Below are 23,866 nucleotides of genomic sequence, written 5' to 3' on the forward strand. Positions count from 1 at the left end.
AAGTAATCCAATTACTTTGGCAACATAAACATGGTACAAAGGCATCAGTGAATCTGCACTCCAGTCAGAAGGGAATGAATCTTGATTTGCAAACATGATTTATTAATTAGCATTTTAAGTATTAACATTGCACATAATCCCTCCAAAGAAAAGCACACACAAGTAAAACAAAAAGGAAATTAAGCTTCTTTCTAATCCAACCTCAACCAAGAAGATTAAGGGAGTAGTACGTTTCAAGAATTGATTTGAGGTGTTAACAGAACTAAACAGACTCCCATTATGCATCACCAATCGCAGACCTGCTTAGCTTTCCCCTCTTTAACCAAATTAATCAGAAGCCAAATTAAACTACATGATGGGCCCCATCTGCTCTATTAAAGAAAATATTTCTAAGGGGGTGGAATAACATTCCCATTTTTTCCTCTCTCCCCCTTTTTAAAAGCTGTACTTTCAATTTCTAAATGTGCACCCACCAACTACCTGTATCCCCTTAACCTGCGCTCCCTTCCCACCCTCTCCAGATGTCAGTGAGGACAGGACAAGACAAGATGAGGGGGTGGGGAAGGGGCCTGAAGGATGACTGTGAGAAGTGGTAGGATGGAGGATTGGGGGAGTGCAGGGAGGGGAGAGCAGTGCATGTGGTCTGAAATAGGTCCAGTCCTCCAACCCTAGGACCTATGAGAAACAAAAGAAAGCGCAGGAGAGATGGATTGAAAGAAAGACCACAAAAACAAAGAAAAAGACCTTTAATTTAAAAAAAAATAAAAAGGGCGCTTTTAATCCCGAGCCAAGGATTATATTGAAAGAAAATCCAATTTCCCAGAATTTGAGCCAAAAATCTTCCCTGTGTTAAACAAAAGTCTGACTCCAAACACAGGCAGCGTTCTCAAAGACTCCTTTCAATGCCATCATTCCGCCTTAAATCCATTTACTTGACTAAAGAGTTAATGTCCATCATCAGGCCCTCTGTGACAGACTGCTAATGTTGCACATGCAGCACAAGAAGTGCAACCCTACACCCTCACGTCTCCCACCCTGTCTAATCCAAGGTTGCGCCACTTTAGTGTGGGGTCCCACCTCTTGCCAAGGGTCGTGTGACCATCCTCGTGGTCATCACTCTGCTGGTGCTGGGACAGTTGTTGGAGCTGCCTGCTGAAAGGAAGAACACAGCTGAGATTTGTCAACAAAACACGTACCAATGAAAAATGAACCAGCTGGGAAAGCAAAGAGCAACTTTAATGTCTTACCTCAGGCGATTTTACCGTTTTGGGGGAGATTTTGGGAGAGGTCTTTGGCGACTTTGATGTGGGTTTTGTATCAGATGGCTTTGAGGTCTGTGGTGGGGTGCTAGGCTCTGATGCAGACTTCTCTGTATCATTCTTCAATACATGGAAAAGACATGAAAATATTAGTAAAATACCAAAGCTTTAGAACTTCAGAAGATCCAGCTAAACCATCATACAGGCACAAAACCATAGAAATTCATCTAATAGTTAGACTCCTGTCTACCATCTAGACAGTATAAATATTACAGGGACTTAAGGGTTTTCATTGTCAATCAGGCATATTTGCAGATGAGGCAAACTGTAGTTTTTCTACTCAAATCCTGATTAAAGCCAATGAGAATAACACATATTGACTGTAAAATATACAAAAACATTTACAGTACAAGTATATTTAAAAATGGTGGCAGCTCTCAGTGCTGCCCCCCAGCATCCTATCAGATGCAACCAAGTTATAAATTTGAAAATCCTAGGTGATTTAGAGAAAACGTGACCTCTGACCTTGAGGTCAAGGTCCCTGAGATTTGAACTTGTACAAGACTTTTGTAGACACACCCATGGTATCCTTTCTGTCAGTCTGCCCCAGGGCAGCTGTAGCTACAACTGTAGCTTGCTTCCACCAGTGTTTTGTAAAGCGCTTTGAGGGCCCCGAAAAGCGCTATATAAATGCAATCCATTATTATTATTATTACTATTATTACATCACCTCGTTCTTGCATTCAAACTTAGGTGCGTTTCGCCCGCCAGCCCATCCGCCGGGCATGGTGACAATAAGTGTTCAGCATTTTACTGCTTGCATTAGAGCCTTAATATCTTCTGATAATCGTTTTCTGTGACCAGGACAGCTTGGCAGTGAAAAATAAGCTCATGTGGGTAGTGATCTTTTCCTCCTCAAACATCACTAACAGCTCATCTGTGCATAGTTTCCTCACTGAGTGATCTTGAGATAGCTGAAGATCAAAAATATCTTACTTTTGAGACAGAGGACTCTGAATTCCTTTGCCTGCGTCGTCTGAACTGGCGGCGTTGTTTCTGGCCTTGGCCCTCCCCTGCTTCTCCATTGGTCTGAGGGCTGTCAGGTGCCGCCGCCGTCGCCACCTCGTGCTGTGGCTGCTGCTGCTGCTTTAGCTCACTCTTCTCCAGGCTCTCTGCTGGTGCAGCCGCCTGCTGGTCTTCTACAGCCTGATTGGGAGGTGGGCGAGGACGGAATGGCCTGAATCCGAGGAAAGCACATTAAATTGCCTCAAGAATCAAGAAGTCCTTCAAACAGGATATCTAAGCAGGACCGTTAAGTTACCTGCGGTATGGGCGCCAGAATCTGCGCCGTGGCGGCCGCTGGGTCTGATCACTCTGTGTCTGATCACTCTGTGTCTGACCACCCTCTTCGTCTCCATCCTTCTGCTCGCCAACTTCACCCTAAATCGGAAAAACAGACAAAAGACCATTAACAACATAAGCGTTCAACTACTTCAATCCATCTCAATGTCCAGCATCATCCTAAAGGTTGTAGTCTCCCTCACACCCGTCTTTCCGCTTTAGCTTACATCTTGTGTCTCCGGCCGTGGCCTGCGCGGCCTACGGCGGCGTTGCTGAGGCCTCGCTCCCTCACTCTCTCCCGATCGGTCAGTATCAGGACCTTGCCCATCGGCTGGTTTGTTCTGGTCGCCGGGCCGAGGGCTTCGGGGAAAGAACCGTCGACGGAATCGCCGTTTGTTGGGCGCATAGCGGCTTCCTTTTACCGGAACACCACCTGGACCGGTAACATTAGCTGCTTCGGAGCCCTTTGGAACAGAGACATGCCTGAAATGCTTTCTCCAGGAGCAGTTTTTTTTATACCTTTTTAAACAGCCAAGAATGTCACATTTTGTCCTTGCCATACCTTAGCTGCTTCAATCACATCAAACTCTACAATTTCCCCATCTCCAACGCTGCGGAGAAATTTCCTGGGATTGTTCTTCGTGATTGCTGTCTGAGGAGACATGGCTAGCATTAAAAATGTGGGTACAATTAACTCCCATGAAGAAAAAAAAGAAAGAAAAAAAAAGACCTTACCTGATGAACAAATACATCTTCTTTGGTGTCATTCCTGCAAGAAATAAAACTTCATTAGCAAACAATGGACTGAAAAAAGTGAGGAATACTAAAAAAATAAGGGAGAATAATTCAAAACACCTTACCTGTTAATGAATCCATACCCATTACGCACATTGAACCATTTCACTGTGCCTTGGACCAAAGTGGCTACAACAAGAGCACATCAAAAGAATAAGGAAGTGTTATAGAGCAAGTAGTCATTCAGAGCTCACACCGTTATCTTGATTACATCAGCGGTGACCTGCTCGCAAGTGGGAGCTCTATGGATCAATCATTAACCGCAAGACTTTGAAACCAGGCCTGCACTAGGTCACGAGGCGACATGGGAACACTTCTGACAATTAAGGAGTTCAAGACGAGTCACACGGACACCTGAACGATGTATTCTTCCTCACAGAGACAAGCTCAAAGCCGGCTCGTTTGTGTGTTTTACGGCAGTCTAAACTCATTTAATTTGGCCAAATTTCCTTCTGCAATGATTTGCAGCTGGGAGGGCGCGTGCGCGTGTTTCGCTTACCAAGCGCGTGAACGACAGCTGATAAAGAAAAAAAATTGGGTCATGCGTTCAAGGTGTTCGGTTAACATGGACTTCTATACAGTCTGAATCAGCTCCATACCTACACAAACACAAATATCTGCGATTAGACCAGAGGCAGCCACTGGACTGACATGTGGGGAAAACTTTTTTTTTGAGAAAGCACCTGTGTCCTCGAGGCCTTTTAATATTAGGCGTGAGCTTTACAAGCCAATATGTGTGACAGTCAAATAACTTCGTTTTCAACAGCGCGAGGTTAAGCATTTTTATTTTTTTTTTTTTTTTTGGGAATATAGTCCCCAGAAAAACCTGAAAAACTCAGCCTCAAACACGTGTTGCCTAAAAAGTACCACACCGGAGACAGCAGTGGCACCCCAGGCTGCTGTAATTAACAGAAATTCAACCAGCTTGGATCACACACTTCAAGAAATATCACAGAAGGAAGGGTAAAATATATATACAAACACACACACACACACACACACACACATTCTGTTTTTCACACCCAGGCTCGGTCAGAAGGCGCTAACTTTAAACGTTTTCTGGATATTTACCAAGAAATCTTGGCGGATAGAGTACTTCTACACCCACCTATAACTTTCCTCTCCGGCTGTGGTTTGTCTTCCACCGGTGCCGATGGTGGAGCGCTCTGCGCCTCGGCGTCGGTCATGCTCGCTGTCGGGTTACTACACTTCCACTCCCGAGTCCCCTCCCTCCTACTCTTCCCGAAACTTTCCCAAGCGCCACTGCTAAGTTTTTATCCCGGCATCCCCTCGGACTGCCGGACGGAAGCCGCGCCCTCATTGGTTTCCACGAAAGCGCGAGCTCGAATCTGATTGGTCAAGCGAAGGCGGCAATTGGGACGGAAAATTGTCAGGTGGAGGACAGACATGAGTGAAATGAAGCTGATTTGTTTTCATTTCATTCATTTCATTTCATTCATATATATATATATATATATATATATATATATATATATATATATATATATATATATATTACTAAAAAAATAGAATCGACAATCGTCAGGTTCTATTTATATAAAAATTGAATGACTGGAGTCTGTTTTTGAGAGGCCATTCATCTCTATCGATCTATAGGGCCTATGTTATAGCTTAAAAACACAGCCTTGTAGTGTCTTTTTCACAGAACATAAATAACTGCAGAACTTAGTGGGTAAACGTCTCTTTGTGATACAATGCTGTTTATATCAGTGAGTGAAAATCCCAATATGCATATACAACATGTAGACAGCCAATAGCTGCCAGCAATATAACAGCAACAGTGAAACTGTAGAAGTTAGACACATACAGTCTGATACACATTAGCATTTTTACCTGCTGTTAAACTGTTTCAGGTCTTCAAAAGAACTCTGAGTGATCTGGGAGCATTTTTCCCCATATGTAAATACAGCAATGAGAAGTTTCTGATATTTTTTTCTGCTCCTGAACAACAAATTTCTCAAAATATTTTTTTTTAAATGTCATTAATTAACTGATTAAAAAATAAAAAAATAAAAGCTCAGACTGGGGGGGGGGGCACGACACTAAGTTTTCTGGCATATGGCACAGATGCTATGTAGACCAGTCAAATGTGGCATGCTTGGATCAGACACCAAATGACCACGGTAGCAGAGTCACAGTATCTGGGGTACAAGAAGCTTAAGGCAAAAGTCAGTAGCAGAATCAGCTTTCTGGTACGCTTTAGATGGATGCTATTTGGATGGATGAAGAGTGCAATTTTAATTGATCAAAATGTCCTTTATTTCACTATACCCCTGATTATTTATATCCATCAGCACTTCTAGATACTTTTTTATTTGCATGTGTTATGTTCGCCACAGAAATAAGTTCTTATTTTTTTGCCCACTCAATGGTCAAAAATAGTTACATGTAAAAGGTCATCCAGAGAACTCAAATTTATTCTTTTGTCCAAGAACTGAATCCCAAACTCTTGGAAATATTATTTAGCTGTCTGAAAAGTTAGAGAAACTTGTTAGCACACTGGACCAATGGGCAGCACAAAATTTATGTTTTACAATACGTTAAAAATCAAAGGTTAGAAAATAAGTAATATGCTTATAAGTTTAAAGACTGGTATACAGGATTAACCAGAGCAGTGGTGAAGTAGCAGGTACCTTGAGTTTACCTAGAGTGGTAGTTGTTGCAGGAATTTAACGCTCTGCAGAAAAACTGGGCAGTCAGTTTAACATTTTCTCTGGGGGTTGTCCATGGGTCTCTATTATGTATCTCAGCGGTTTGAAATTTCTTTCTGTCATAAAGTCGAAAAGACTTTTTTTCAAGATATTCAAACTCAAGACATAGACATCCACTGTCTGTAGAAGCCTGGTACCATTCAACTACGTTGTGTTTGTTGGAGTTACAGGCGTTAAGTTTTCTAGTAGTGAGCTAGAAAAATAGGTTACAGATGGTTTTTACATTAGTTTAACAGAAATAAACATTTTACATGAAGGTGAGCCAACCTAAACAGTTTAAATGTTTAATCCTGACCTGCGATGAATCCTTATCTTCGGCAAGCCAGGGACTGTTGTAAATTATCACAGCATTTTTAAAAAAAAGTACATCATAACTTCAGTCATCTGTTTAAAAACAAATTGCATGACTATAGGTAATGTTCCACTCAGCGCTGTCTCTCTGTGTTTTAACGAAGCCTTGTCTTCATTTTTGTCAATGAAGGCGACAGTAAACCAGGCTGAAAGTATTCATTAAGGTTTCACTTTTTATTATGAAAAAGGAGCAGATCTTGATAAATGCATATATATGTATGTACTCCTTATATATACACTTCTTTTGTACCTTTTTTGGTTAGTATATTTATCTGTTATTTAAATTTGTGCGCTATGTGAGGCAGTATACGTGTAATATTGTTATGCTTGCACAATGACAATAAAGAGTCTTAAGTGTTTTTCATTCATTTAAATGCCTGTGTATTACATGACCTGGTATAAATGTTTGTCCAGTTATGTATCCATGTTTAAAAAAAATAAGCCAACATAGATAGTCTGTGCACCAGACAATATCATATTCCTGGACCTGGAGACCTGGAATGTAAATGTGCGCCTTGGGTCAGCTTCTGTTGTTTAAGTGTGCTATAAATAAAATAGATGTGACAGTGAACATAAAAAGGTTCAGGGATTTTTCACAGAGCAATGTTCTGTGGGCTACATACTGAACTTAGATTAGAGAAACAAACTATTGGTCATATCGTGCCAGTATTGCTCAAGCACCAACATCAGCATTGGTATCGATGCTCTCGATATTTGGATCAATCCACCCACCTCTACCAAATAAAACCTGGCCAAGGATCAACTTTAAAATTGTACTTGATTGGTGGATGAGCTCTCTTCAAGGGTTCGATAGTCATTTTTTTACCCATACATGTATTTTCCCCGTTTGAGGACTGTTGCCTTGATGTGTAGGTTGCTGTGACTTTCCATGAAGTTAAAAAGGGGCAACAATAAGAGCCTTTTAATTTGGGGGTTAAGCTGCAGTATACCTTTAACTGCAGCCCTCATAGGTCATAGGACTCTAATTTCACAGCACTAAATTTAACCCAGCAGCTCCAAGAACTGCCAAGTTCAACGAGATAGTTCGCTGGATAAGCAGATGCCATGGGTCTCTGGACAGAGAAAAGAAGCTAATGAGAAGAGTAATAATTAGTAACAGAGGGAACTGCAGGATGCAGAGAGGCACACTGGCAGGATGGCGGCACTGACTCTGTGGATTAAGAATGTTTTCAGTGATCCGGGTTAAATTATAAGGGGATATACTTGTATCCTGTTTAAGGTCCTGTATGCAACCTTTTCTATGTAACTGTATTTTCTGGACAGTGTATCAGGTGGGCTCTACTGAACGCACTGCAGCTCTGGAACAGGAATTTAACAGATGGTAGTTTTAAGGAATAATTTCTGCTATTGGGAAAAAAAAAATTGCACTCTGAAAACTGCTGTAAAATCCTTGGTACACACATTGGTCGTAGCGTTTACGAACTACACCCCACCGGGCAAGGTAAATAAGAGCAGGACTGAATGCACGCTGCGCTAGAAAAGCTACGCATGCGCAGAATACATCCAATTGTCGAGGTTTCGTGGACATTGGAAAGTAGCATCAAGCCGCTATAAATTAGCCAGAGAAAGACCGGAAAAGTCAAAACTTCCCCTTTAGTATAAAAGCATGTTATTGTAATAATGAAAGGAGACGTGGTTTTGCGTTTTAACGAGCAGTTATATTATTTGTAGTGTTGAATTGTAGTATTGTAGTACTGGGGCACAGACAGCTTTCGTGTTTTATTGAGAAGCAGAAAATGAAAAAAAAGGGTTCAAAATCTGGTCAATTCACACTCTATAAAAATCAGTGTCATATTATTCTGTGTGATTGTGTATCTGTAGCAGTATACACAGTGCTGCTTAGACGTCTTGTGCAACCCCTCATTTCTTTGTATTTTGACTAGACAAATGGGAAATAGTTGGAGTGATTTATTGAAACGCATACAAATATACAGGGTAATACAGCACATATAAGTACTGTCACTTGTGGGAGACAGTTTTTTTCCAGCCCATTTCTTCTTTTGACCTCCACTTGTTCATTTTCCTCCATTTTTTAAGAACACATCGATTTTGTGGAGCTAAAAATAAATTCTGTTTTTGTTACAGGCTGCTTGGGTGCCTTTTTATGCCTGAATGATTAGGTCAGTGTGAAGTGGCTTAACAACAAGAACAAAAACACTCCTCTGAAAATGAATGAAAAAGCATCCAGTGTCCAAAGAGAAAAGACCTTCAGAGAGTCGGGAGAACTTTTGCTCAAGACCACTTTTAAGGTGTGTTCAAAGAGTGTGGCTCACTGGAAGCAAAATATAAAGAAATGAGGGGTGGCTTTAGACTTCTGCACATCAGACAGTACATTTACAGTGAGCCCACAGTAGATCTCTAACAGATCTAGTTTTAAAGTGTACCCTGTCTTATTTATTATTATTATTATTATTATTATTATTATTATTATTATTATTATTTATTTATTTATTTATATATTTTTCCTATCAAGAAGGCTTGCTCACGCAGTGATGTGAAATGTCAGTGTATTGCCATAAATACTGTAGACATTGCATTGAATGTGCTACACTGTAGCTACACTGCAGTATACACTCTATTCTAACTGCATGTAACTAATTAACCAGTGCTAGCTAACGTTACTGGGATAACGAGCCCTCCCTTTGCCCTCTCTCCATCTGCAAACATTAGAATCACATAAAAAAAAAACTTCAGGCTGTATTTTATTTTTTTAAAACCCTGGAAAAGCGGTCACAACTGCGCAATAAAGACGCAATAACATGGATGGGGATTTTATTTTGATAGTTCCAAAGGGAAGCGGGCAGTTTAGACTTCTTTTTTCCCATGCCCTGACAGTGGTGGGGAGCTGGATGAGGGAAGAGACGGAGAAGGTGGAGTGCAGGGTACAGCCAGCACATACATAGCGGGGTTTAGGGCTCTGATTCTTTTGGGCCAGGCGGCTGAGTTTAGCGGCGGTGTACCTCTTTACGAGGTAAACTGCTCTCTGGGACAGGACAGGTGTGCTAAAAGACCCGGGATGAAAGCGGAATAAAGGAGGTAGCGAATAGCTTTTTGTTTGTTTGTTTGGAGGAAAAAAAGAGAGACAGTTGGGGACATCGCAAACGAGCCACCAAGGAGGAAACAGGCTCCGGGCCAGACGACCCGTTAGCACGGACACTGAGAGGCAAAAGAGGAGGAGGAGGAGGAATAAGGGGAGAAAGGCTGACAAGTGAGACAGGAGAGGAGACCCATTATCACTAGGGTGAGTTCCTAATCAAAACATCCTATAGACGGGGCGTGTTTGCGCCTGAGCAGTTCAGTTATCCTGTGCACATGTCCGTCCGAAGCCCTGTTATAGTCCCTTTAACCCCAACCTCAGGCTGCCAGCAGCAGCCTAATTACCCAGAGCTCCAGCACACCCTCCGCTAACCCATCACATCCTGCTACAGTCTGGTTACACTGACGCTTTTCTCCCTGTTTCTTGTTTGGGGGGGGAGCGAAACATAGCCGTTTCGCCATTATCATTATAATTTATTTTGCTCTTCAAATCCTAAAAAAAGGCACTGCTGAAATTGTCAATGAGAGCAGACTCTGGCACCGCCTCTGTGAACTCTCACAGTCAGCGCACAAACTTTGCGAAAAACTCGCAGGCATCATCTGCTCGGACTGCTGCTGTAGCCATGGTATTAGCTTAGTCATTACTGTGAGGTACAGGCACAACATTCAGTCAAATTCCCACGTCTGTGGGCGTGTGGGCTCCCGGCGCCACTGTGATGCAGAAGCTTTCCTTAATGGTGCGGAGGGTTTAAGGGTCATAAAATGCGGTCTGTCCGCCTTCATCTGGAGGGCCTCGGCCAGAGTGCAGCCGCCAGTGCGCATGAATACGGGGGGTACAGCGACGTTGCAGCCGACGGGCCGTGGCACGTCCTGTGAGCTCTAGGCCGCAGTACACTGCGGAGTGAGCACACAGACTTTTACCACCTGGGGTGTGACTTACCGAAACATTTTTTTATTTTGCTTCACAACGAGCGGATTTAATAAGTCACCCTACGGAGACGCCTCTTTGATTTACTTATGGATTTCAAATGCGAGAGGAGTAGTTTTAGACATTTGTACGCACAGAAAGATTTCCCAAAGTTAAAATGTTCGGATTCGTGAGCTAAACGTAAGAAATTGTGCGTAAATGAGGTTTGGATCATACGCATTTTGCACTTTGGGTCAACTTCCGTTGTTTAAATGCGCTATAGGCTCAAATAAAATAGACATGACAGTCAGCACTAAAAGATTCAGGCATTATTCATAATCATGTTTGAAGTATACCCCACCACACACACTCCAAAAAACAAACACACAAACAAAAAAAAACCCACAATTCACACAAACACTACAGACAGAAACAAACTATTGATCCTGTCATCCTTGTATCGATCTGATACCGATACCAGCACCGATACTTGGACCAATCCGCCCACTTCTAGCTGTTAGTGTTGGTAGGACCGGTTAAGCTGGTAAAGATTAAAACTGGATTCAGTTTTAGCTGAAATGCTAAGTACACACACCTCCTTACTCTCCTTTTTTTTGGCCTCTGCAGCAGGCATGGCAGATGCAGAGCTGGATTTCCAGACTGGTGATGCTGGGGCATCCGCCACCTACCCCATGCAGTGTTCTGCCCTGCGCAAAAACGGCTTTGTTGTCCTGAAAGGCCGACCCTGCAAGATTGTTGAGATGTCCACCTCCAAGACTGGCAAGCACGGCCACGCCAAGGTCGGTAAATTCCTGATGTACAGAATTACACAGGGGATCTTCATGCCGGGACACATCTATCTGCAAAATAAGAATAATGACTGTAATAAAAAAAAAAAGGTCTTCTCCAATCTGGACACAGTATAAACGCAGTTCTGAAATAATTTCCATTGGAGCTTCAGCTGAGGGAGAATTAGCGATGAGAGTCGGTGAATTAGCACTGCGAGGTCATGGTCACTAATATTAATGCATATGAACTGACGCTTTCAGCCTGTTCAAAAACATTGTGCCTCATCAGGGTTGTAGCTTTCAACTCTTCAAGTACTTGGGAAATTACATGTACTAAACTTGGAAATATTATTTCTAGCAAATCATGCATTTCAGAGGATAGCAGGTAGCTGAAGTGCTCTCTTTGCACGCCCATTAGAAAGGAGATTGTTCATCCTGTGTGTGTTTGTGTGCGCAGGTGCACTTGGTTGGCATCGACATATTCTCTGGTAAGAAGTATGAAGATATTTGTCCCTCCACTCACAACATGGACGTCCCCAACATCAAGAGAATGGATTACCAGGTGAGACACAGATGCTGCGGCTCCCATGCTGGTAGAAGTAATTCTGCAGCTCCCACAATGAAGTCGCTCAAAGCGACGTCTTTGATAAGACGTCTCTGTCACGCTGAGTTAACGTTCGCGTGACATTAGAAATCGAGCCTTTCCTTCTCCTCGCCTCTGTGAAAGCTTTGATTTGATCATTAGGAATGCGTTATTTGTCATCACCGGGAAAATCAACGTCCCCGCCTTTGACAGCACAGCAATAACCACAAATATACGTGTCGCTGTTTAATAAGCACAAGATTTTCTGATAGAATTTTTCCGGCTGCTCGAGGACAGTCGGCAGTTAGGTAGCAATTGCTTCCCGAGAAAAGGAGGAGGGAAGATTTGCAAGACGTGGACGCGGAGTAGGGAAAGAGGAGATGCTGCCGTTAATGACGTCTTTTAATATCCTGTTAATCTTTCATGAGCGCACGGAAGGAAAACAGAACCCCGCGGCTTTATTACGCAGCCGCGCATTTGAAAGCAAGGAGGCGCCGCATGGATGTATCGAAGAGAGAAGAGGCAGAATTTGCTGTAGTTGTTTCAGTTTCAGGGTGCTGGTTCACTGATACAGTCGTGACCTCCCGGTGTCTAAAAATAGAACCAGGCCATCAATAATGTTAGCAGTAACACTTTTGCTTTACCTGCTGTGACAAGCCAAAGTGTGGACTGGGGAAAAAGACCCAGTTTAGAAATCCCCCAAAAATTAAAACCCGTTAAGCTCATTTCCACAAAAACGTTTTAATTCTTGGATTCTGCTGTAGTAGCTTTGCATTCCTGAGAGTTTACATTAATCCCTTTTCATCTTATACTCTCCTACGGTGTCGTTTTAGTGCCTCTCTCGTTTAAAAAAATCTTCTTTTCTGATTGGCTGTGACTCGCAAACAGAAGGTTTGAAAAGCATGTGATCCAGTGGCTCACATGGATTACTTGTCCTTATATTGACCTCCTTACTTAAACTTTGGCCGTGTTTAATCTGGGTATCCACCTGCAACACAGGAAGTTTTCCCAGTAGTCCCTGAAGTGCACCCTGTGATTCAATAGCTTGTAGAAACAGCTCGTCTGTACGATTTTATTAGTCTTTCACATCACTGCAGAGGAATTTTCTCTTCTATAAAACATTCCTTCAGTTCTTTCACATTTGTGAGCCTCCAGTATTTCAGTCAGGTTTGGATGTGAACTTTGACCTTAGTTATTTTCTTTTTCACTCATTCTGTTGTAGATTTAAATGCTTAGGATCGTTGTTGTGCTGTATGACCCAGGTTAGCTGTAGCTGTCAGACGGATGTCCTCACGTTTGACTTTAGTGCTGACTATTGGCTAAATTTCCCAGAATGTGCACTCCTGAGACGGCTGTGGTTTTGTGTTACCACACACCTAAATGCTCTAAATCTGCAAATTGTGAAAACGTCTGCTTTTATAGAAGCTCTCAAACTTGCTGACGCTCAGTTAATCAAGTGCATTTCATCATCAGCATCCGATGCTTGTTACCCTCTTAATTCCTTATGGAAGTAGTAAGAGTGCAGTGATGATTGCGCCGCTGGGCTACATAGTCCTGTGAAAACTTTCTTGCACAATGCACTGACTAATGTCTTGTATGCACTATGGAGCTATTTAGCATCTTTCAGCATGTTGCTTTGGTTCTGCAGCAGCAGCTTTACAGTTTCGGCTCAGTCTCTCCCAGTGCTCAGGATGGGCAGTTAATCAGCTTTTACTCGCACCCTGACGAGCTGTGGTTTGTTTAGTTCATTTATTTGTTCTGTGTTATTTTATCGGTGGTCAAAAAGACATTTGAGTTGTAATTTTAGACATTCAGTATCCAGCAGCCATGCTCAGCACCAGGTGAAGATGAATACAGGAGAGCATATATCAGAGTCAGGTGTTTCTCTATAGAGTCGAGGGAGAGGAAAATTATAGATAATGTAAAATAAATAAATAAACATTTTTTCATGTTCTAATGATTCCCCAAATGTAGACTTAAACCTTCTTTTTTTACCTCAAACCCATCACGTACCGATGGAAACTAGGTTACATGATATTTGTGCAGAGAGCAGAGAGAGTATCGAGTGCTGCCGCTGTTGATCAGATATGCTGAATTAAACCATGTTGTGTGCAGCAGTACACTCAAGCTTACAAACTAACAACAAAACTACAGTTAATTAATTAAGGAACAGAAAGATGAAGATGATAAAGTCTCGCTGTGGTTAAAGATCCGAATTCATTTAGAGTCTTCTGTCTCTTTTTTTCACTGTTTTTTTTGTTGTTGCCCTCTGTCAGCTGATCGGGATCCAGGATGGCTACCTGTCCCTGCTCCAGGACAGTGGAGAGGTGAGAGAGGACCTGAAGATCCCAGAGGGAGACCTGGGAAAGGAGATAGAGAGCAAGCATGAAGCCGGAGAGGAGATCCTGGTGAGCACTGTTGCCTTTTTCTCCCGCGCCTGATACCGGACAGCTTCCCCGGCTGCCTCGTTGCGAATTTAAATGATCGCACTTTACATAAGAACTTCTGCTCTTTCAGATCACCGTTCTAAATGCAATGGATGAAGAAGCTGCGATTGGCATCAAAGCCTTGGGGAAATAAGCCCGTGCAGGTAAATGCAGAGCTGCGGCTGTGGCAGCACGCAGCTGTTCTCTAACTCCTCCCGCAACCGCCGCCCTGACCCCAGCCTGCCTGAAGACAAGTGTGTGTGTGTCTGCGCTTGTGAGTGTGTCTCATGTAAAATTATGTATGTGCGTGAGTTCGGTCATTACACCACGCACCACCAGCATGCGCCATGCTAGTGCGATGTGTGTGTGAAGTCATGCACAGATGTTGTACATGAGTGGAGCAAGGGGAAGGCAACTCTGGACATCAAGATCCGAGGCTGAGGTTTGCTGTACAGATTTGGCCTTTGCTATTATTGAAAATAAATAAATATGACCTTATTTACAATTATTTACAATTACGAATATGCACTATACTGGAAATATCCATGTTTTTAAATATGAATGCGTGTTTTTGTGTATATACTTGTTTGGACTGGATATATTAGTGATGTCAGATGACAAAATGTTACAAATTCTGCAAATTTCTTTCAAATTTAATACTGTATAAGGTGGTGGGTGCAGAGCAGGGTGACCTGGTGGATTTGCCTACCCCTTTAAAGAAACAGTTCACCCCCAAATCAAATATGTGTTTCCACCGGTAGTGCTGTTTATGAATCTAGACTGTTTAAGCATGAGTTGGCTGGTTTTGGAAATATCGTACAGTGGAACTAAATGCCCCATCCATGACACTGTGTTACGTCCCCTAACACACACCATTGATGGAAAGAAAAAAAAATCGTATTACCTTGCTGTGAGCAGTTTCGTGTAGGAACTATTTTGTTTCTCTCGAACTACAACCGTGCTGTGCAGAAGGACATGTGGCTGTACCTGAGGCGAGAGGCTCGAACTAATGGCCCCTTGTAAACACCGATCCTCCTGGCTTAGCTGTCAGAAGTTGCCCACTGCTAGCTTGTCATAGCAAGCTGTTGAGCTACAGGATACTGTTGGTTGACATATATCCTGGTAATAAATACCTTATGTTACCTAGGCAACTACAGCTTGTAAAATCTATAAAGCAATGCATGACTGGCAGATTTCTTCTTGTGTTGATGCAGTTATTAATAATTGGCTAATTAGCTATCTGCATTCTTTCTTTCCTTGTCAACATTTTGACACACTGAGGATAAATTGAACTCCTGATTTCTGACTCAGTGGTTGATTTATTTTCCTGCTGAGCTAACAGATAAAACAATGAGGCAATTACATCACAGGGTTTTTAATGCTAACACTGGGACAGCACAAAAGCGGTGCTCGCAACTACAGGCTGACTGATTTATTGGTATTATGGTGATATGCTGGTATTTTATCAGCCATTATTAGTTATATTGCTATGAGTAAAAGTAAAACAGAGATGGGAGAAACACTCTGCAACCATGTTGCGAATGTTGATGCTGCAAAGTTTGTCCAGCAGAGGGCACTGTGGGATGCAGCATAGTACAAGCAGCTGATTCGAGCAGAGTTGGGCAAAGCGTAAACAAGTCAATAAACTTAAAAAAAAAAAAAACCTACATTGATAAACTAAAAGCTACAAACACCACAACATGTTTCGTGTGGGTGAAATTAAAAAAAAAAAGGTCGATATATTGAAATATCGGATTTTTAAAGCATCAAGTATCAGTATCAGTTTTAACAGTCCAGCCAAGCGAAGTTCACCATGCAACAAGACAGAATGTACTTGTAGAGAAATGTAACTGATATAAAAGTGTTGATATTAAAATAAAATGAATAATAATTATCTGTGTGCGTGGAGTAGACTTTGTGTAGCGGTGTCTACACGGCCACCTTGTAGCAAAAAACAAAGCAGACACTAAGCTGCTTCACCGCAGTAATATGATCTGCATTCTTGCTTTGGAATAAGGGAACTCCATTCTTCGTGGAAACATCAGCATGTTGTCGTCGTCACACCGTGATCAGGTTTGACTGCAAACACAGCATGCTTCGTGGGTCGCAGGATTCAAATGGAAACCTCAGAAAGAAAATAGTCCCTACATTAAACTGCTCACGTCGAGGCTTGTGGACTTTTTTTTTTTTACTCACAGCCAGGTCATAATTTCTGTTCAGATACTTTACTTCTTGGTTATGTAAATACATTATTTTGGCACTATGATCATCACATTCAGGTTATCTCTACAGTCAGAACTGGGCAACTCATGCCAGAACCATCTAGATGGATAGAAAACACCACAAACCCGAGGAAAACATATACAAGTTTGTCAAACTTGTGTTTCACAGTAACACTATTAAGAGCATGTGTATCATTCTTATGTATAAATATAAATGAAAAGCTGAAAGTTAATATTGTAATATTTGATCAGTGTTTATCTTTTTTCCTGTGGGTTACACTTTATTTTACAGCCTGTTACTTCCTGTGTTTCTTAAGAAGCAGCTCGCAGCCCTGTTGTAATTGTCGGGTCAAACCTGTTTATGCACTTTCTTTCCTGTAATTCGCCTCCACACTGTGGGCTGTAGAATAAAGTCACTGTTATCTGTGCAATGTTTCCTCTGCAGAGGCCAGTTAAACCATCTCATTAAAGTACATCTCTAAGGACAGATATATATATATATATATTTATTTTTCTTAAGCATCTTCCTTCCTGACTTCTCCTTTCATCTTTCTTCTCATTCCTCCCTCCCTTCTTCCAATTCTGTTTCAGGGGTAATCGAGATGCACTGGACCTGGGGAAAGGAGGGGATATTGCCTCGTCAGTTATTCTCCCTCTTTGTTTTTCATACTCTCTCCCTCTCAGTTTTCTGTCCCTGCTTCGGGTTCAATTAGTTAATAAATCATTGGAAATGTCAAACAGTTAAAAAAAACAAAAACATACTCCATGTACATACACGTGTCCAGGCGTAGTGGTAGGTCTCACAAAAGATGGAGGTGGTGTATGATTGAGTAGCTACTTACAAGCTGTTAAAGTCATGACTATTATTATTTGTCCCCGATTTATAAAGGGCTTCAACTCCACACCTGCATTGTTCTGTTGAGGCTTGCTGAGCGTGTACCATACAGGAGTAAATACATGCCTTGATTTTGTATTTCTGTATGTCACCATTTCAGCACCGGGCCCCTACAAGCCCCGCCCCCTCCTTCTGCCGTCATACCATCATTAGTTTGGGTTTTTACCGACATGGCACACCAAGGTTCAGCGTGTTTTTGTCTAAAGGTTTAAAGAGACGTGTCAAAGAGAGACAAGAAACCAATCCTCTTCAAGGAGAAATTCTTTTTTCTGTTTTAAAGTCCGCTGGCCAAAACGTTTCACTTCACTGTTTGGAGTATTATTTGTCGTACTCTCAAACTGTGAGCAGTGATTCGGAGGCGGACGAGTCGTGGCGGTTTGGTGTCCTTACTTTGTGTTCATGCAGCCAGTCCAAACTGTGCAGAATGTCTTCTTGGCCAAAACAAATAAAGACGACACAAACTGTTGGCTGTTGCTTATTGTTTATTTAACAACATTTAAGCAAAAGCTTAAAAAAATTAGACCAGACCTAAACCTGATTGAAGCTGTGAGGGATGATGGGAAAAACTTGAGGCAGAAAATGGCTCTCTTACACACATTGAAACAATTGTAACACATTGAAACAATCTTTCAGTTAATCTGTAGTAGTGTTCATCAATGTGTGTGTTTGTGTGTGTGAGAGAGAGACAAATCAGAAACATCAATTAAATCCAAATACTGTACACGTTCTCTTCCACTTCCTGCTACTTGATGGTGAGCAAAGGAACTCCAGACACACTGGACACGCCCCTGGTGTCACTGTGAATATGAAGGACCGGCTCTGGACCGTGTAGTCTGGCTTTTATCAGTGTTACTAACAGTTAAACGCACATAAGCACCTCGATGATGGCTTCACAGTGCAAGTAAAATAACAACATTAATTGAAGTAAAATATGAGTCTGAAGCTCAGAGCACATATGTTGAAGAGCTGCTTAGTAGCTTATTAACAACATTAAAACAAAGCTAAAAAAACTATACAAGGAATAAAACAGATCATAAGGCATAATCCAACCTACTTACAAAAAAAGAAAGAAAAAGAAAGCTATTTAAGCGCCAACAGGATCGCCAAAATCTTGAGTGGACTTCTGAAATCTGAGCACCGGTGAGTTTGATCATCTACTTGCCGTGGTGGTAAAACCTCTGCCCGCTTTGGCTGTGGGGCAGGAAGCTATGACGGGGAGCGCTCTGGGGAGAGCTCTGGAACGGAGCCTAGGGAAGGAAAGAGGAACCATGATAACAAGAAAGACAAGAAGCAGAACATTAATGAACATAAACACACTGTAGCAGCTCGGACTTTACTTATACTGAATATATTTACAAGAAAAACAAGCAATATACAAGTTACTTGGCCACATAACACAGGATTAAAAACAAATGGTGTGTGTTTTGGGGGTTCACCTTTGCAGTAGGGATCTGGACCGCCATCGATGATGTGGGCAGCAGACCTGGGGTGGAAGGATGCATGGCTGGGGGGTGCATGGGCCTCAAACCACTCTGACATAACGGAAGGAAAACTGTGGTCAGCTAACGGATAACGTCTATTATTTAGACGATCACATGTCACAGAGTTTATTTTTGTGTTTGTCTAATATTCCAGCAACATCTGCTGTTTCTGCTTCGCAGCATCTAAAGCTGAAACGGTCTTACTGCGTCAGTAAAGCCCGACTGTTGGTTAGCATGTTCCAGCTGCTTCTGCAGGGGTATTCCTGCTCCAGGGATGTATCCTGCAGAAGATGGTCAGGTTACTTTACAACTCCTCTGAATTTTATGTAGATCGTGGAATTAGACATAGGTATAATTTACAGCAGTGAAACCCACCTTGCTGGGAGGTGAAGTGAACAGGGTAACCAGCCTGCTGGTGAGGGAGGTACTGCATTGCTTGAAATGCAGATGCGCCTGTGGGGAAAAAGGCAAAGTCATTACAATCAATACATCTCACTGTGATCTGATTGTTTTAATGATCAATCAGCGGGTTTCTGACATTACTGACGCCACGGCAGCATCTAAATAGCATACCGCCAACTCCACGGTGCATCCACACTTGAAAAATACAAGCTTAAAGAAAAATGACTTCGCACTCAGTGGGGGATTTTATTTTTCGGCTGAAATCAGGGCGCTTTGATCAAACGAAAGCTGTCGGCTGGACTGACAGTTTTGCGCTTAGACTGTTTGAGAGGAGAGTTTCAAACTGTGCGAGAAATGATTTCATAGTTATTTGTATAAACACGATGTACACGTCTATGTCAATGAAAATCAGCAAAGACTGGCGGCACCTGTGGGCTGAGATGGGCTCAGCCTACTAAAACATGCATCTTGCTCATCAAAAGCATTTCTCTTTACGCCAATGAACACATATTAAAATACCAGCACTGTTTCTAACTTCTGATTGGTTGGACAGTCGTCCCTTTCTTTTCAAATTCAAACATCCACAGGGCTCTGACGAAGGCCCAGAATGAAGCTCGATGACTCAGACTACACACAGACACACACATACATGATCCACTGCTTACCTGAGGTCACACACTCACACACATAATGTTCTCTGAACCATATATGGACTCAAACAATTACATATATTAGTTTAACTTTAGCTATATTTATGTGCATCACGCTTATTACTGTCAAGACTCTGATAAGGATATAGCCTTAAAACTACTAGAATGCCTTCCTTAGCCTTTGAATAGAGGCTATGCCCTCCGTCTCGACTGCCCAACTATATTTCAACAAGCCCAGCCTGACACAGCAGCCTGCAACCGGCTCAGATTGATTTCTATGTCAACCCCTGAAATCCAAGTAAAGACGGAGGAATCGCACACATGATGCTGATAATTCATTTCTTTGTGTGTTCACTGTGCCACTAGAGAACATTGTTTGAACATTAAAGGACAAAATGACCTCTTACACAATTACAACTAGTGTATAACGCATGTTTGTGTTTGTGTACTGTGATGCACATCACCATCCATCAATCCATCCGTGTTTATTATTATTATTTTTTTGTAATCATTTTTGACCTGGTGCCCTATGGCACTGCATCTTATTTCACTCCCTCGTTTCCTGTTTCTTCCTGTCTTATACAGTTTTTTTTTTATCGTGTATATGATAAAATATGTAAGTCATGTCACTGTGACACATTACCCAAAATTTTACTGTACCACTGTACACACTGACAGCAAAGAAATCTTATCTCATCTTACCTCTGATCTGAGAGCTGCTTGCGAAACTGACTGGCACTGAGGGTCCAGGGGCGTAGCTGGAAGGATGCTGAGCCTGAGCCACTCCGTAGGGCTCATGGACCCCCTGACCTCCGCTGAACTGACCGTGCTCTGCGGAGCCTGAGCTGAAGCTAGGCGTCTGATAATGACGTGCCTAAAAGAGGATGACGTGCACATGTAAACACTGTAAGAAGCATATTATATAGATTGTATTATATTTTATAAATTCTTTAACTGGAACACTCCTTTTACTCACAGGGAGGACAGCAGCTGGGAACAGCTGTTTGCTCCTTTCTCCGAGCAGTGGGCCAGGTCTGCTGTGGCTGACTGGATTGCCTGAAGGAGAGAAAAGGAGAATGTCACTATATGAAAAACAATGACGACTCTGGCAACGCGCAGAACCTGGAACTTTTCTCACCTTGAATGCCGAGGAGGTGCTGTCCTGGGTGCATGGGCAGACTCTGCTGGTAGCTTGCTGATGTCAAAGTTGTAATATCACTAAAGAGGGAGACCAAAAAGCTTAACCGACAATTAACAATCCTTTGACAAAACAACAAACTAAGTGAAGTATATATATATATAAACCTCTGCTCTTTTCTTCGTCTTTTCTCCTCTTCGTGGAGAACTTTCTTGAGCTGTAAAAAGAGCTGATGTTTCTCTTCTTGTAGTCCCTGAAGTTTTTCCCCCATCTTCATCACCTGATGTTTATTTGAGGAAATCATGGCGTAAGAACACACAGACTTTGTTTTGTATAAAGCTGGGAGCACAGACTAGCTGAAATGTCACATTTCAAACCTGTTCTTTCGTTTCCTCCAAGGACATCCTCTCCTCTATCTCTTTTGTCCTCTTCCTCTCTTCCTCTTCCTTCATCTTCTGCTCCATCATTTTGTCCACCTCTTCCTCCTCTGAAAAAAGTTTATTTATTAAGGTGAGTATAGTGTAGCTACTTTTTTTTTGATTGCCTTTTAGATCTATGACCAAAGAATAGGTTGCAGGCAGACAGCTATAACATATACACTCAGCAGGCAATTTTTTGGGCACATTTTGCTATTATAGGGTTGAACCCCTTTATTCTTTTAAAACTGTCTTAATTCTTCACTGGACATATTCAACGATGTGCTGTAAACGTTCCTCAGAAATGGTCCATGTTGACATGGCACATCACACACCTGCTGCACATTCATGATGTGAATATCTTGTTCCACCGCATCCCAAGGTGCTCTATTAAATTAAGATCTGGTGACTGTGGATGTAGTTTAACTACAGTGAACTCACCGTCATGTTCAAGAAATCAGTTTCAATTTGATTTGAGTTTTGAGACATGCAGACGCACATGTTCATGAACAATACTCAGGCTGACGACTCTGAATTTGTACTAAGAGGTCCACCGTGTGCAAAGAGAAAAATCACCATATTATTGCACCATTGATACAAAGCAGGATGGAATCATACTCTTATGCCGTTTACACCTAAAAGTGAGCCTACCATCTGAATATTGCAGTAGAAACTGACACTCGTCAGATCAGCAAATGTCTGGGGTTTTTTTTGTCAGTCTTCTGTTGCAAAATGTTGGTGAGCCTGTGCAAACTGTAGCTTCACTTTCCTGTTCTTAGCTGATAGGAGCAGTGCCCTGTGCTGCTGTAACCCATCTGCTTCATGGTTTGACGTGTTGTCCATTCAGTGGCACCTTGGTTGTAAAATTGTTTTAGCAAAGTCATTTAAATCACATTTTTTCCTCATTCTGATGCTCAATTTGAACTTCAGTGGGTCGTCTTGACCATGTCGATATGGTAAATGCACTGGATGATTATAAATTTGTACCTAACAAACCAGCAGGTGAGTGTATTATTACACAGTAAATCACAATCATGGATGGATAGATTATTTGAAGAATATATGCATAAACATAGGACTTGAATCTAAATGAGGCAGATCTTAGTCAAATTTTACAGAATTACAAAGAATGAACATGAAAAGTTAATTTGTTTTATTGACTAAATGCTAAAAACAATTCATACTCTGGTTGGCTGATATTTAATTGTGACCAGGGGTATTACCTATCCAAACACAGCTCAGCGTCTTAACAGTGCTTGCTTATTTCTACAAGAATCCTTAAAGGTGTCAGATGTGACACACTAGGGCTAAAATACTTTTTAAAGCGCATACACACATACACACACAAAATGAGAAAGCACCTTGTCTCTTGCGCTCTCTTTCCCTCATTATGTGTTTGTGGAGAGCTCTGGCCATCGCGTTGGACAGCTTGGGTCTCTCAAGCAGGGCGGGCATTGTGACAGGCAGTGGAGGGGCCAGCTGGTGTGGGTCAAAATGTCAGTAATGAATCGACAAGGTCAGAGGAAATATTTAGAGTTCATTAAACTACATCAAAGTGTGCATCTACGCTCACTCAAACAAGTGTAACAACCACAGGCCTCGCTAGCTAGCCGATATCGGCCTAAGTTAGCACAGATAGCTGTACCTCGCAATACATGACGATATTTAGAGTAAAATGCACCAACAGAAAGCATAGTAATTTAATATAACAAGTGATGTAGCTTACATGTGTAAACCCCTAACAAAAATTACATATTTAAACTTAACCGGGGAAAAACGCTAGCTAGCGAGGCTAGCTGCAGAGCACTTTACTGCGTTACGTATTTTATCCTACATGGTCTACTTTGAATTCAGTGCTGATAAAACTGTAAAAAGCTTACTTTTATTTCGTTGTGAGTCTTTTAATAAGAATCTAACCGTCTGGCGGTTTTTAGCTTGATAGCACTCGAGCGGTTAAAACAGATAAAAATCAAAACTTCTCCCACAAAACATAAACAGACGGAGCGATTTCCAGACCGGTGATGCTGTTGCATTTCCGGTTCAAAGAACGCGGTCACGCTTCGAAGTGCACTTTGGGAGTTGTAGTTTGGAAGTGCAATGCGGCGAATCTCACGTTGACGTCAGCAAAATGAAACTTCCAAGCAGTTTTGTGTATGTCGTATTTTTATTTCTTGATGCTTATACAGTTTTATAGTTCAAATATTTGATTTCCTTTCAAGGGAAAGATTTAGGAAACACCAAAGGTACCAAAGCCTCCTTGTGCCGAATGTGGGCTAACCAATTTGATTTCATTGGCAAAACATGAGTAATTTCCTCATTACTTACAACAGTAAATTACATGTTCCACTTTATTTTTCCCCAGTCTGAAATATGTTTTAATACTTTCATTACATACTACCATCTTTGTTATTTGCTACTTACAC

The 23,866-nt window shown here is 41.8% G+C and overlaps 3 protein-coding genes across 7 annotated transcripts; 1 reads left to right on the forward strand and 2 right to left on the reverse strand.

The window, feature by feature from the left end:
* Window positions 1-81: 81 nt before the first annotated feature.
* LOC120720181 (Y-box-binding protein 2-A-like) lies at window positions 82-4,663 on the reverse strand. Of its 2 annotated transcripts, none has more exons than XM_040009804.1 (10): window positions 4,504-4,663; window positions 3,461-3,524; window positions 3,336-3,369; window positions 3,163-3,252; window positions 2,828-3,064; window positions 2,581-2,699; window positions 2,256-2,496; window positions 1,248-1,379; window positions 1,078-1,149; window positions 82-675 (listed from the first exon to the last, which is right to left on the reverse strand). In XM_040009804.1, exons 1-9 carry the CDS (start codon window positions 4,580-4,582, stop codon window positions 1,114-1,116), a joined length of 1,032 nt encoding a protein of 343 aa, XP_039865738.1. In that variant the 5' UTR covers window positions 4,583-4,663; the 3' UTR covers window positions 82-675; window positions 1,078-1,113. The 2 variants fall into 2 exon arrangements, with proteins under 2 accessions (XP_039865738.1, XP_039865737.1); XM_040009803.1 differs by having other exon boundaries at window positions 1,078-1,152; window positions 4,504-4,660.
* A 2,907-nt stretch (window positions 4,664-7,570) lies between these two features.
* On the forward strand, window positions 7,571-17,822 carry LOC120720189 (eukaryotic translation initiation factor 5A-1). 4 transcript variants are annotated; one of them, XM_040009816.1, is made up of 6 exons: window positions 7,571-7,940; window positions 11,070-11,242; window positions 11,688-11,792; window positions 14,090-14,221; window positions 14,331-14,403; window positions 17,053-17,822. In XM_040009816.1, exons 2-5 carry the CDS (start codon window positions 11,075-11,077, stop codon window positions 14,391-14,393), a joined length of 468 nt encoding a protein of 155 aa, XP_039865750.1. In that variant the 5' UTR covers window positions 7,571-7,940; window positions 11,070-11,074; the 3' UTR covers window positions 14,394-14,403; window positions 17,053-17,822. The 4 variants fall into 4 exon arrangements, with proteins under 4 accessions (XP_039865750.1, XP_039865749.1, XP_039865751.1 ...); XM_040009815.1 differs by lacking the exon at window positions 7,571-7,940 and adding an exon at window positions 9,317-9,740 and having other exon boundaries at window positions 11,073-11,242; XM_040009817.1 differs by lacking the exon at window positions 7,571-7,940 and adding an exon at window positions 9,318-9,740 and having other exon boundaries at window positions 17,457-17,821.
* gps2 (G protein pathway suppressor 2) lies at window positions 17,821-23,500 on the reverse strand. Its single transcript, XM_040009805.1, has 11 exons — window positions 23,324-23,500; window positions 22,805-22,922; window positions 21,405-21,514; window positions 21,195-21,307; window positions 21,028-21,107; window positions 20,866-20,945; window positions 20,592-20,763; window positions 19,213-19,290; window positions 19,042-19,118; window positions 18,793-18,888; window positions 17,821-18,603 (listed from the first exon to the last, which is right to left on the reverse strand). Exons 2-11 carry the CDS (start codon window positions 22,896-22,898, stop codon window positions 18,511-18,513), a joined length of 993 nt encoding a protein of 330 aa, XP_039865739.1. The 5' UTR covers window positions 22,899-22,922; window positions 23,324-23,500; the 3' UTR covers window positions 17,821-18,510.
* Window positions 23,501-23,866: the final 366 nt, after the last annotated feature.

The sequence above is a fragment of the Simochromis diagramma genome, unplaced genomic scaffold (genome assembly GCF_900408965.1).
Source record: "Simochromis diagramma unplaced genomic scaffold, fSimDia1.1 OVJJ01000274.1, whole genome shotgun sequence".
NCBI lineage: Eukaryota > Metazoa > Chordata > Actinopteri > Cichliformes > Cichlidae > Simochromis > Simochromis diagramma.